The 14766-nt window shown below is 37.8% G+C and overlaps 1 protein-coding gene across 1 annotated transcript; it reads left to right on the top strand.

The window, feature by feature from the left end:
- Positions 1 to 2606: 2606 nt before the first annotated feature.
- LOC103172930 (bactericidal permeability increasing protein) lies at positions 2607 to 14411 on the top strand. The gene is made up of 14 exons (XM_042341940.1): positions 2607 to 2715; positions 3251 to 3359; positions 3994 to 4119; positions 4818 to 4970; positions 5506 to 5569; positions 6305 to 6359; positions 6465 to 6556; positions 6865 to 7041; positions 7593 to 7652; positions 9312 to 9379; positions 12011 to 12053; positions 12268 to 12331; positions 12882 to 12958; positions 14370 to 14411. The coding sequence occupies exons 1-14, from the start codon at positions 2607 to 2609 to the stop codon at positions 14409 to 14411; spliced, it is 1239 nt and encodes a 412-aa protein (XP_042197874.1).
- The last annotated feature ends 355 nt before the right edge of the window (positions 14412 to 14766 follow it).

Here is a 14766-nt window from a genome sequence, read left to right as displayed (position 1 = left end):
TGGAGGGCAGGGGGGGGAAGCAGGGAGATCAAAAGCACGGTCAAAGGGGAGGGCCTTGAGATGGGTCTTGAAGGAGGCAAGGGAGGGGGTGAGGAGAAGGGACTGGGATGGAGTTCCAGAGGGTGGGGGCAGAGTGGCAGAAGGACTGCCCACTAATAGTGAGGGAGCGAGGCAGGGGAAGTGAAGCAGGCCAGAGTCTGAGCGGTGGGAGCGAGCAGGATGGTGGGTTAAGAGGTTGCACAGGTAGGAGGGCTTTGAAGGTGAGGCCAGGATCTTGAACTGAATCCTCTGTGTGATGGGAAGCCAGTGAAGTCAAGGACGGAGGGGATAGGTCACGGAGCCTGGTTCGGGAGAGGACACGGGCTGCATAGTTTTGGATGATCTGCAGCCTGTGGAGGGAGGAGTTGAGGAGGCCGATCAGCAGAGTTTGCATAGTTGAGCCTCGATGCAATGAAAGCATGTATAAGGGTTTCGGCAGCCTGCGGTGTGAGACAGTTGCGGAGCTGGGCGATGTTGCGGAGGTGGGGAAGGCAGAGCAGGTCATGGCGCAGATGTGGGGTAGAAAGGATAGTTGAGGGTCAAACAAGACCCCAAGGTTCCAGACTGACTTAGCAAGGTGGAGTGTGCAACCACAGACGGTGATGCTGTCAGTGCCTGAGGTGAGGAGGCACTGACTGGAGCCAATTAGGAGAGCTTCGGTCTTGTTTATGTTCAACTGAAGCAAGTTAGCTCTCCTCCAGGACTTGATGTCTGACAGACATTCTGTCAGGACAGCAGTGGTCCTGGAGTCGAGGGTGGAGCAGAGAGGTAGAGTTGGGTGTCATCCGCATACATGTGGAAGTTGACCCCATGTCTGCGGATGTTGTCGCCAAGAGGGAGCATATAGATATTGAGGAGGAGTGGACCAAGGACAGAGCCCTGAGGAACGCCACACAAGACGGTCCGGGGGCTAGAGGAGAAGCTGTTTGTGGAGATGAAGTGGAGGCGGTGTGAAAGGTATGATCTGAACCAGTCAAGAACAGAGCCATAAAGGTTGAGGTGAGAGGAGAGGTGGTGGAGGAGGATAGAGTGGTCAACGGTGTCAAAGGCAGCAGAGAGGTCAAGAAGAACGAGGAGGCAGAGGGAGCCATGGTCGCAAATGGACAGAATGTCATTTGTTACTGACCAGGGCTGTTTCTGCTCTCTGGGTGGCATGGAAACCCGATCGGGGCAGTGGATTCAGGGGCAAGAGTGCTAGTGACTGAGTTGGGCTGACACCTATCCCCTCTTCAGACCTGCACCTCATTCTATTGCTGCTTTTAATTTTGTCGAGTAAATTTGGTAACTACTGTCGTATCCAATCCTACTAAAATGCTCTTTCATGCAGATTCAGGGACTCTGGTTTTCATTAAATATATATGACAAAGAGCGAAATGTGGAGTCCGCAGCAGGGTTGACAAAGAGCAAATTGAAAACTGTCCTCAGGGACTCTATGTAACTTGTAACCTATATATTTAGGATGCCAAGGGATGAATTCAAGTCATTTGACACACTACTTATTCTCAGTGTAGAAGGCACTGAATGGACAGTACATGCTCAACTATCAGCTCCTCTTTTCCCTTTGTGGCCAGTCCTTCAACAAAACAAAGCTGTTCACTTGCAACAAACTAATGTTGAAGACTAGTTAAAACATAACGCAATGTTCTGTTTTGTCACCATTCTTAATGTCTCTTTAATAGGTCCTATTTTATTCACTGTTATTGTAGCTTTTTTTTGCTAATTTTGGGTGTTATAAACGATGCAGTTGGTCCCACAGTGTCTGATTTCTTTGCATTTGTTCTGACATCTTCCTCTTTCCACATCTAACAAGTAGCCACATGTGAAGTCAGGGTAATTTCCTGCAGCAAAGGTAAGTTGTTTCTGGTTACGTATTTGATATGTTGGTTTTACAATTGACGTATAGCAAAACTTATTACAAAAATATTCATATACTCCATATGAAAGTATGCAGTTAGAAGGCTTAGATAATGTATTTACATATGTATTTACACTTTACTTATTCCCAGGATAGAAGGCACTGAATGGACAGTACACGAGCAACAAACTAATGTTGAAGACCAGTTAAAACATAACACAGTATATTATAAATTTTATACAGTAAGATCTTTGAAAAATCCAAGTTGTGTTTGTAAATGTTATTTATTATGAAAGCTGGTGTTAGAGAAATTTCTCTGAACTGAAATTGCAATAATCACTCGCTTTGTTTGGTACTGCTTGAAATATTGTCAATCCAGCAAAGTACTTGGAAACAATAATTGGACAAGAAATGATGCCAAATATTGTAGTGACAACAACTTACATGAATACAGCTCCTTCCACATTAAAGAACATTTGACAAGCATTTGACAAATGTCATAGTGCACACCAACTAGGTTTGGAATGTGTTGTAATAATTTGTTTAGAGGTCACTGAAGATATGATTTCCAGTAATGTGTTCCTGATCCTTTTATGTTACGGATGGATGATTTAAGTATCACTTAAACACCGCCGTTTGATACGAAAATACAAAATGTGTGCTGTTTTGCAGGTATATCCATTGACCTAGATATTGATTGTGTCTGGCAAACATGCTCCTGTCAATTTGTGCTTCTATTGTTCTGCTTTTTACTGTGATGGGAAGGCTTGCTGCTAACCCAGGAATGAAAATTAAAATTACGGACAAAGGTTTACAATATGGTGAGTACGGTGTGAATGCTTGTGTTCTTTCAGAAGATGTTAACTGAGGTTCATGTAGGGTATAAACACAGGCATGGACAAGTTAGACCAAATGGCCTGTTTCCGTACAGACTATGTAATCCTATGTAAATTCCGCAAACCCCTTATCAATATATGAATTGGATAAGGATTGTCACTTCTGTCTGTATGCAGATTTTTTACATCACGTGTTGAATGATTTTATATTGGGTCTGTTACACAGNAAAAAATAAGTTTCATTAAAAATAAATACATTTCAATGAATTTGTAAGTGCACATTTAGTGGTGCTTATCTCTACTTTGTGCTAAGAAGTAAAATGAATGATTTTCAGTACACTATGTAGTTTTAAATAGCTTTTAACATACTATTACCAATATTATGTAAAAAAATCTTCCAGGTGTTTAAAACCATCCATGCTGAAAATCTATTGCATCTTTTACTATCTCCTTTTGCTAAACACAAATATGTTTTACAGTCCTATATGTGTATTAATTACCTATAATGCAATATCATTAGCCAGAAAAATTGGTGTCAATTTGCTTGAGCAGAAGATTAAAGAGTTTCAATTGCCAGATGAGACTGGGAAAATAGACCTGATGGGATGGCTAGATTACAAAGTATCAAGGTATGTATGGAAGTAATATACCAGGATTTTGTTGTGTTGTACTACTGTATTGCTTTTGACTTTGGGCTTATTCCTTGGAAGGCAAACAAGAAATGGTTACTCAACCACTTTACCTGAGCAGCTTTACTACGTTGAAAAACAGTATCAATAAAAGTGACTCATCAATTGATAAGCCATCAAATACAGTTGAAATTCCCAATCTTGCTTTCTGGTGAGATCAGTGTACCCAGTGGATAAAACAGAAACAGTGTCTCTCACATTTGATTCCTGCAATAAACCATTAATAATGTAAAATTTAAATACAGCACACAATAACCTGGGTTGCATATTGCAGTTGCCACTCTTCTTGTAGCCACAGTTTCAATAAGAAGTTATAACATAACTTATGTCAGGGTGGTTCAACCTCTAGGTTGCTGAGGGCTGGATGCCCTATTTGAGAAAGGACACGTAAGCAATATTGTTGTGCTTCCCTTCGTGAAACATAACATTTACTGTTTATGGAGGGTATGGGTGGGCCAGATAAAATGGGAGGAGGGTTGAACAGATTAAATCACTATGTAGAAATCGCTCCTTTTTCTGAGAATATAGGGATGTGAATGCAAGACAGATGTAAATTATTTATTTGTTATCCCAGGCTACAACTTATAGATGTTGGATTGCCCAATTCCAGTGCAGAGTTCATTCCCAACATCGGTATCAGATTTTCAACCGATGTTTCCGTTAGCCTGGTTGGAGAATTGGAGGTGTCATTGGGACTACTGTAAGTTGTTCTGACTTCTTTTGACTCCGGTTGAAGCAATTAGAATACATTTATATTTTGTAGTATGGTTCAGACGACTTTGATGATTGCTGACTGGTATCTAATGCTTATTATGTACCATCAGACCGTTGAGCATGTCCATCAGATTAGGAAGGAAGATTTCACCTCAAAAGAAAAGAAGATAGACATAATTTAAAAGATGACAATGCCTTAAAAATTCAGACCTAAGACAGAATTGGGGGCAGGATATTTTTCTTTACAGAGAGGGTTGCATAGGTATTGAATGCTGATGGGGCAGAATCAGTAGGGGCATCTAAAAGAGAGATAGATGGACCTAGTTAGAGATAAATACTTGGGTAGCAGTGTTCTTAAGAGTTATAGTGAAAGGACAAGGATGTGGAATTAAACGATTTGTGAAGATGGAATAAATTGGTGGAACAGTTTTTAAGGCTGCACCTGCTTTCCTTGGTTCCTAAAATAAATTGTCAGGTTAGGGAGAATTACACAGGCTAATTTATTCATCAATATATGTGTCAAAAATCCTAAAATGCTCTTCGCTGGTCCTTATTGATGATGACTTTTTGACACCATCTCCATATTTTAAGCTTGACAATAATTAAATGTGGAAAAGCTGCTTTGCAGTCTAACTAGGATCAAACTATTTCTGTTAACGTCTCTGCTGTTTCATCTTTCAATAGATATAGTGCAGGGACTTTTAACCTGAACATCAGTATGCTTTCAGCAACATTTGTTGTTGGATTCCTACACAACGATGGTCGACCAACAGTTAAACCCATTAGTTGTAACTCAACATTGAAAGATTTTGAAATTACTTTTCATGGAAGTAGCAGGTATGTTCCTTGTGGCTTGCAAGATTGTACCTCTTGAATGTTATTTCCATATAATGTGTTGATGTGTTCCACTGGCGACATTATGAATTGAATCTCAGCAATGCTTCTTTATATAGAGTATTTCAATAAAATGTTTCATTTGGAAAGAAGGCAGTTTTGAATGAATTTTAAATGAAATTGTAATGCATGGAAGGATTATATTAAATTGTATGTTGTAGATCCATGCTTTTGAACTCTTAAACCATAAGTATGAAGTTCTCTCTTGTTGACAAGAAGAGAAGCATTCATTTACAGTTAAACTTTTAAATATAGCTTCTTCAATGGTCTTTTTGGTAAAAGTATGCATTCAGACATACTTTTTAGTGAAAATACGCCTCCATGGCACATTCAGACCAGAGGTTAACTGATCTCAGCCAAACCAGAAATTAGTGTGCTTCAGTCATTCTCCATGCCTCTGGGTTAGAGACTGAAAAATCATCCACATGAATAATAGTCATATTCCAGATGTTAACATTTTATATTTTCCTTTTCCCAGCTGGCTTCATCGTATGTTCATTGAAAGAACAAAAGGTGAAATCAGAAAAGCTTTTTCCAAGAAGGTATGTCTTGGACTGCTTCTTGATTTTTTCCTTCTAGGTCTAGATGTTATTCAGTCTAATGGGAAGAAAAGTGTGTAAACAGAAAGCAGCCCCTGTCAGTTGTCTGTATTAAAATAATAACTTGCATTTATATGGAGCCTTTCACATAAAATAACGGTAGGCAATAATGGCAACCAATGTACTCAATTAACTTGAATTTTGGATAAATTTGCATTAAAGAGGGGAATGTGATTAAGGGAAACCAGGAGAAAGGTTCCACATATCTTTGAAATAAAAATGTAACTATAAGGAAATGGATAGAGCTTTCAAACATAATAGAAAGGGTATCACTTGAGCGCTTACTGACAGCTTTATAAAAATTGAGTTAAAAAGTAGTTTAATTTTTGTGTGGAGATGGTGTCTGCTGACAATTTGGTTGAATTTTGAAGATGCCTTCAATTGTTTTGATAGGATGTTTTACATCTAACTAAGCATTCAGTTGGAAAAGCAATTGAGAAACAAATTAAACTTAAAACTTAGCGAAAAGATGTTATACTGGACTTTTCACCCATAGTGGAAATGAGGAAAAGTATCAAATGGTGAATAATAATATATAGCTTTAAATGTTTCGCCCACAGCATACATATTGGGAGGTGATGCCAAACATGTCATTACTATGCGAAGAGCATTTCCAAAACCTTTTCCGAAATCTTCTCGCATTTTACTTTTATCACTCACATTTTGTTTTCTTGTCAGGTGTGTTCACATTTTGTAAGTTTGATTGAAAGGCTTGAAACCATGGATCAGACTGGTAAGCTAATTGGACGAACCCATCACATTTGTGTGAATGCATTGTGTAAATTTACACCTTCAATCTTGTACAAGTTTACAATTTTTTTATCATTTTATTTCACAGCCTTACAGCAAGTGGACCATTATGTTGCATTTGATTATTCTTTGGTTAGAGAACCTGTGATCACAGCAAATTCCATTGAGTGGCCTATTAAGGTAGAGTTGCGAAATTGCAATGCAAAATGTTGGGCTACATTAATTGTCACAGTTTCTGGAATCTGGAGAAGCACTTTTTGCTTGTGTACATGTGAATCAATCATTTCCATTTTTCTCTGACTGACACCAAACCTTTCTTCCAAAATTAATTCCGTAAGCATGTAATTAATTAAAAAATTATAATCTATTTCAAACATAAGTTTAATACAATCTGAATGTAAAATGTGCTCTTATCCTTTTATGACTTTCACTTAATTTCTGATCAGTTCATTTTGAATTACTAACACATTGAATTGCTTCTTGTTCAGGGTATAGTTTATGATCGTCAGCATCGTAAGCCACCTCCATATGATGTACAACCATTTAATCTCCCGGATATCACTGATTTAATGTTGTACGTTGGAGTATCGGAGGATGTCCTCAACACAATGGGATTTGCATATTTTGTAGCTGGAGCTTTGCAAATCGACATCACTGATGATAAGGTAAGTGAATTATCCTGTTAAGGTGCAGTAATTAATGAGGCAGCCTGGTGTAGCTGAGCATTTCACTCGTAACCAGAAACTTGCGAGTTCAAATCCCAATCAATAGAACTTCTTCAACAACCTAGCGTGAATCTTGCAAACTCTTGACCAGAATGCTGTTTGGGACCATGTTTCCTGCCATGCCATCAGTGACAATGATGGAATTCATGAAAAAACAAACACTCCAAAGCGTAAAATTGTTTCTTTATTTTGTGATTTGAAGGATTTCTGTTGAAGAAAGATCAGTAGGTTTGAATAGTGGAGATGAAGGTTGGGTGAACATTAATATTTAATGCAACGATTATTATTTCCTAGAATTGTCATTTCATTATCTTTGTGGTTCAGAAAATATCTATGCAGAATTTTTCCATAGGATGTAGAATAGGTGGTATGTAGTTTATGAATAGGGTCGACTTTGTTTGGTTGTGGGTGGAGATGTTTTATGGGCCAAATGGACTTTTTCTTCAGTTTCCCATTCATTTAGATTTTACAACTCACTGTCTTATTTTCAGCTTCCAGAAGACATATCCCTTCGATTGAACACATCCAACCTGTCATTATTGTTGCCTGAGGTCAGTTCAATTTAGACCTCAAGAAATTCATTCAGAATTCTTTAGATCACTCAGTTTTATTATGATGACTAGTGGTGGAATACTACTTAACTTGTCCATTTATTTTTTCTTGCATTTAGTCATTTCACTCTTATTTATTCATTGTGGTCTAATATGTAATACAGCAAACTTCACATAAGTCATGTAGGTTGGGATCATACATTAATATGACTTATGCAAAGTATGAGTTATGTCGAATTTACATAGAATATAAACTCTTGAATGGGATTTAGGCAATTATACGATTTATACGGATCAGACTTATGTCAGTTTTACTGTATTTCCTAATAGGAAATGTGTAATGTTCCCACATTTTGAAAGTGTAAAATATTATTACGTACATTCTTTAGCACATTCTATGTTATTGGAAGCTTCAAACAGGTGAAATATTCTTTGCACATTACAGTACCAGTTTGCAAACAATGTCCTCTAGATGATATCAATATTAATTTTATTGAGATTATTTGAAAATATATTTCCCAAGAAGGGATTTTTGTCATATTTATGCTGTACAGAATATTATGACAACACTATCACAACCTTCTTTCTCATTTATCTTGTGTGATGTTGTGCAAATACATATTTTCCATTAAAACATTGTCACCTTCTGCTATTGGTCCAGTTAAAAATGCCTTTGGTTCCCACCAGGTTGGCAGGCAACACCCCAACATGTTGATGAAAATTGAGATGAAATCTACAAAGCAGCCTCTATTTACCCTCACTCCGGATAACTTCACTGCAGATCTATTTGCTACAGCCAATGTGTTTGCAATCCTACCTAATAATTCTTTATCTGAACTATTTTCACTGGGTGTTGTGAGTATTGATGTCTTTAATATAATAATCCTTGTGTTTTCTAAGCACTTTACAGGTTTTGCTGTAGAAAGTAGTAACTGTGTGTTTTGTAGGCAAACGTGACAGCACAATAATGTCCTACAACCAGCCATGAAGTGAATGAGCAATTTTACCTGGAGGACCGTTAAGACAGCACATTGGAAAAAACACCCTTATCTTTGGTAGTTCCTTGGGATTTTTAACAACTGTCTGAATGTCCCAGTTTTCTTAAAAGTGAAAGTCTGTAGACTGTTCTGCAATGTATTTCCTCTTGCTGTGGCTAACTGCCTGAGCTTCACATGACAACTGCTTGTAGCAGCATGATTGAAATCAAGAGCTCACTGTGTGAGTAACTGCAGTTTAGACCTACAGTGTACCATTCCGGAGAGAATCAGCAAAAAAAAATGTGTGGTATTGTGGCCTGCACCCAAAGAGTTAGCAAGTAGGAAAAAATATATAAATATGCATTTTAGTTATAAAGAGAATTTTGTTTTCACATTCAGTGAGAAATCCACACATTTGGAGCATTCTCATGAGCTGTGTGGTATAACAAGTAATATCAGCCATGATCTAATAGAATGGCAGAACAGTGGCTGAATGGCTCACTCCTGTTCCTATGTTTTGATGTCAAATTGAGCAAAGTCTGATCCAAATGTGTTCAACATTTAAAGATGGAAAACAACCTGAGTTGAAGAACATTTCACAATTTATTGGATTACCAAATTTGGATTCAAATTAGTTTCGTTTTAACAGATTGATACATTCAGTTTTTATATTTGATCCTAGACAGCCAGTGTAGGAGCTCAGGTGTACATATCAGAAATGAGATTGCGTGGATCAGTGCATCTGAAAAGGTAAACGTTAATACATTTTTTTTCAAATGTAGTTCCTGCTATTACTGCCTCAGATTAGTAAACTGCTATAATTAGCTGATCAGAGTACACAATCTATAGTAATTATAATAATAATCTGTCTTTCATAATAATAATAATCCTTGCATTTGATATAGCGCTTTTCACGTCGGGAGGATGTCCCAGAGCGCTTCACAGAACACACTGTAAAGTGAATTGACTGTATATTTGTGGGCAAACGCAGCAGCCAATTGCGCACAGCAATGTCCCACAAACAGTTGTAGATTGAAAATGACCAATTTATCATTGTTTTTGGTTTTGGAGGGATTATTATTAGGCTCTGTGTGGAGTAAGGAAACTTGCCCAAGGTTTCGCCCTGTGCCTGGAATTGAACTCAGGTCTCTCGCTTGCAAAGCGAGTGCTCTAGCCACTGAGCTACAGGACTCCACAATAATCCTTGCATTTGATTTAACGCCTTATCATGTTCTTCAAGACGTCTGAAAGTGCTTCACAGTGTATACTGTAAAGCGAATTGATTCTATTTTGTCGGCAAACCCCGGCAGCCAATTGCACACAGCAGCGTCCCACAAACAGTGCTCTAACCACTGAGCTACAGGACTCCACTGTAGCTCAAGCGATGGAGATTTTGGGATTTACGAAGCGACTGGTTCACTGGGAACTCCCACCCCATGAAACTATTTTGGGACGTCCTCCCGACGTGAAAGGCGCTATGCAAATGTAATCTAGTTGTTGTTGTATTTTACACAGCAAAGCTTTGTGACACAGGTCAGAACAGAAACAGAAACAGCTCGCACAGAAACCACACTTCTTTTGAGACTTGATAACTTCATGACAAGAGGATGTCTCCCAAGTGCTTCACAGAATATACTGTAAAGTGTATTACTGTTTTTGTTTTAGAGCAAATATGCAATCAATAAAAGTTAGTTCTGACAAGCTTTGAATAAGTTAGAAAACTTCTGGAAAGCCCCACTTATTTCAGGGGTGCACAATAATACAGACAACTTCAAAATTGTAGTTTATAAGCTCATAATTTTATTTTCATTTTTCAAATACTATGTAAAATATCAAACACAAAAATGCAAAATTGAGGAGAGGGGCTGTATTCTAAGTTGTTTCAAAAAAAAATTTACAAAAATGATTTCATAATACCCAGGTGTTGCTACTGTCCAGATTCCTATTATTTGATGATGGGGTAAGGAGGGATTCAATAAGAGGGGCAAAGAGATTGTATCAGCGGGTAACATAAAAAGGAAACCTAAGGTATTTTATAAGCATATGAAGAATAAAAGCTTAGTCAAAGGTAGAGAGGGTCTAATTAGGGGCCAAAGAGGAAATCTTATGGAGGCAGAGGGCATGGCTGACGTACTGAATGAGTATTTTGCATCTGTCTTCACAAAAGAAGAGGATGGAGCCAATATCACAGTATTGGAGGAGAGGGGAGAGAAATTGGATAAGAAAAGAATAAACTAAGAGGACTGAAAAGGTTGACGGTGCTCAAGGTAAATAAGTCACCCGGTCTGGACGGGATGCATTCTAGGTTACTGAGGGAAGTAAGGGTGGAAATAATGGAGGCTCTGGCCACAATCTTTCAATCCTTCTTGGACACCAGGGTGGTGCCAGAGGACTGGAGGGTTGCAAATGTTACTCCTCTGTACAAAAAAGGGCAGAAGGATAAACCTGGGAACTACAGGCCAGTCAGTCTAACGTCAGTAGTGGGGAAACTTCTGGAGACTATAATCCGGGACAAAATAAATTTTCACTTAGAAAAATATGGATTACTAAAGGACAGCCAACACAGGTTTGTTAAAGGCAAATCTTGTCTAACGAGCCAGATAGAGTTTTTTGATGAAGTGGGTTTATATAAGTAAATCTTTGAAGGTGGCAGGACACGTAGATAAAGCTGTTAAAAAGGTATATGGGGAACTAGGGTTTATAAATAGAGGCATAGCATGCAAACGTCACGAAGTTATTATGAACCTTTATAAAATACTGGTTAGGCCTCAGCTGCAAACTGTATCCAGTTCTGAGCACCTCACCTTAGGAAGGATATCAAGGCATTGGAGAGGGTGCAAAGGAGATTTACCAGGATGGTACCAGGAGTGAGGGCCTTCAGTTATCAGGAGAGGCGAGAGAAGCCGGGATTATTCTCCTTGGAGCAGAGAAGGTTAAGAGGAGACTTAATAGAAGTTTTCAAAATCATGAGGGATTTTGATAGGGCGAACAAGGAGAAATTATTTCCACTGGCGGGTGGGTCGGTAACCCGAGGACACTGATTTAAAATAGTTGTTAAAAGAAACCGAGGGTGGTGAGGAGAAATTTTTTCATACAGTGAGTTGTTCGGATCGGCAATGCATTGCCTGAAAAGCTGGTGGAAGCCGATTCGATAACAACTTTTAAGAGAGAAGTAGATAATTATTTGGAGAGGACAAGTTTGCAGGGCTATGGGGAGAGAGCGGGGGAGTGGGATTGATTTGGATAGCTCTTTTCAAAGAGCCCACACAGACACGATGGGCCGAATGGCCTCCTTCTGTGCTGTATAATTCTACGATTCTATGATTCTATTGACTTCTGAAATTAAATGTGACAAAATTATTTTCTTATTTTTTAAAATAGTTTTGATCTAGTTTTGAAACAATCAAAAGTGGGGAATATTCAAGTGAGTACTATTCAATGGAACTATTTACATTATCACTTTTAACTCGCTGCAATAATTTAAATTTAAAGAAGAATTGATAGAGAAGTATTTCTAAAATTAGCTGCTGCGATTGTTTCTTTAAGTCATTATTTTAAAATTATTCAGGAATAAGAGAAACGTGTAGAATATCTGCGTTGAATACTCTATCAAAGTTATTTACTCTGATTGCACACAGGTGAAGGCATTGGATACGATTCTAACGATTGTATTTAAGAAGAATGTGCTTCCAAAGTTAAATGGTATGTTCATCTGAGTGAGAAAATCCTAAATGTTCAATTTGTATTACAATTGTCTCATAATAGACTATATCTTAGTTCTTCAGCATTTTGAACCAGCACCATTGTAGACAGTAAGTATAAAAGAGAATTTTCTTTTGTAAAGTGTTCTGCATTTTCTTGAAGTGTAATTGTTTTCGGAATTTTTTTTAGGAAATAGATTTTTATACGAGCAGTAAATGCATGGAGCAGGCTACCTAGGGAGTCAGTGGAAGCTGAAAGTGTTGATTCTTTCAAAGGCAAATAGGATAAGTTTATGTCAGGAAAAAATATCTTGGGATACAGTATATAGTTTGAGACATGACATGTGAATGCGACTGCCAGGATGACGGAAGGCGAACTGGATAGACTTTGGTCTTCTTTCATCTAGCAAATTCGTATGCTCTTATGTGAAAAAATGTTGGCAGCAAATTGTTACCAAGTTCATGCTGACAAATAGCTTTAAAAAAGAAACCATATAAAAATAAGAATTGTTTTAAAAATAAAATTCTTGTGTCTTCTCCCATTTTTCTAGTGTCACTGTACAGAGGGAAGGCCCTACTAATCTTACACAAAGTATCACTGCCGAATGCAATCATTAAAATTAACAAGGTAATCAATCCATATTTATATTGCTATTCAGAAAGAGAAACATGTACCTCTTCTTAACTCATAAGTACTCACATTGAAGGCTTGTTTGTGTAAAGTTGCCACACCTGATTAACGGTTGAATACTATGAGTAATATTAAATTAAAATGTCATTTTTAAGAAAATAGAAGCTATTTCAGCAAAAAGCCACCAGACTAAATAAAAGTTCAGTGTGATAAATTATAAACAATTTCATATTTTACAAGAGTTTCAGTATTTAAATTTAATAAAAGTTTTTTTTTAAAAAAAGTTGGTTTAGTGTTACTAATGTTGTTGCTGTCTGCCTTACCTGCAAAATAATTTAAATAGCTGCAATATATGAACAACATTGTCTTTAATTCATGTTTTAAAATGGACTTTGGTGTGAAAGTAGCATTTTCTCTTTTTTAAAAGGATATCGAGATGACATCCCTAAACTATGTTAAAAGAACAAAGATCAATAAATATGTCTATTATACTGTAGTAGAGAAAGAACACAAAATAATCAGTCTGAAGCAACACCATATAAATAAATAAATATTTTCATTCTGCCTTCATCACAAGGCTCATTAATGTGTCCTGTTGGCAATTTGACAAAAAAAACTCATTAATGCTATGGGAAAGATGCAAACTCCCGAGTGAATAAACTTGGTGACGAATATGTGTTGTAATTTAGATGATTAGTTGGAAAGGAACATGAAAGGTACACTGCATCTTCTAAAACTGTAGATAAAGCTGTTAAAAAAGCATACGGGATACTAGGCTTTATAAATAGGGGCACAGAACACAAAAGTCAGGAATGTATGATGAACCTTTATAAAACACTGGTTTGGCCTCAGCGAGAGACTGTGTTCACTTCTGGGCACCACACTTCAGGAAGGATGTCAAGGTATTGGAGAGGGTGCAAAGGAGATTGACCAGGATGGTACAAGTAATGAGGGCCTTCAGTTATCAGGAGAGGCGAGAGAAGCCGGGATTATTTTCCTTGGAGCAGAGAAGATTAAGAGGGGCCTTAATAGAAGTTTTCAAAATTATGAGGGGATTTGATAGGGTGAACAAGGAGAAACTATTTCCACTGGCAGGTGGGTCGGTAACCCGAGGACACTGATTTAATAGTTGTTAAAAGAAACAGATGGGAGCTAAGAAGAAATTGTTTGGATCTGGAATGCATTGCCTGAAAGGGTGGTGGAAGCCAATTCAATAGCAACTTTTAAGAGAGAAGTAGATAATTATTTGGGGAGGACAAGTTTGCAGGGCTCTGGGGAAAGCACGGGTGAATAGGATTGAATTGGATCGCTCTTTTCAAAGAGCCAGCACAGACACGATGGACTGAATGGCCTCCTTCTGTGCTGTATACTTCTGTGATTCTATTAGTAATGCATTTGTTTTTTTTAGGGTATGTTAATGCTTGGGACTGATCTTGAGTATCGTGGCTGAAGGCAAGTTTACTCAAAAGTGTTTGTTCGACTGGATCTCAGTGACACCAAGCTGAATTAGAATTGCAGTGAAGTTTATTTGTGATTAAGAACATCGTTGTAAGTCTTATATTGTTATGTGCTTCATTTGAAAGACAATGCACACAAATAAAAGTAGTTTTGCATTATTGTGTGAGGTTCCAAACTAGGACTCAAAATGTCTTCTTTTACTAGCACTTGACATGCCGAACAGTTGATTGAATAAGGATCTTAGTGAAAGGAAAGACTTTTCAAGAAGTGACAATAAAGAAAGATTCATTAGAACAAACTAGAGTAGAACTTCACCCAGTGGGCGTCTCAGTACAGGAAAGCTTCAC

This window comes from Callorhinchus milii, unplaced genomic scaffold (assembly GCF_018977255.1).
Source record: "Callorhinchus milii isolate IMCB2004 unplaced genomic scaffold, IMCB_Cmil_1.0 Scaffold18, whole genome shotgun sequence".
Classification (NCBI taxonomy): Eukaryota; Metazoa; Chordata; class Chondrichthyes; order Chimaeriformes; family Callorhinchidae; genus Callorhinchus; species Callorhinchus milii.
The sequence above is the reverse complement of the archived record's forward strand: the minus strand, read 5'-3'. Positions and strand labels throughout refer to the sequence as shown.

Coding starts and splice junctions, on each gene's coding strand:
- LOC103172930 (XM_042341940.1), top strand. CDS start 2,607: ATGCTCCTGTCAATTTGTGCTTCTATTGTTCTGCTTTTTACTGTGATG. Junction 3,360..3,993: donor CTAGATTACAAAGTATCAAG/GTATGTATGGAA, acceptor TTGTTATCCCAG/GCTACAACTTATAGATGTTG. Junction 9,380..12,010: donor GGATCAGTGCATCTGAAAAG/GTAAACGTTAAT, acceptor TTTTTAAAATAG/TTTTGATCTAGTTTTGAAAC.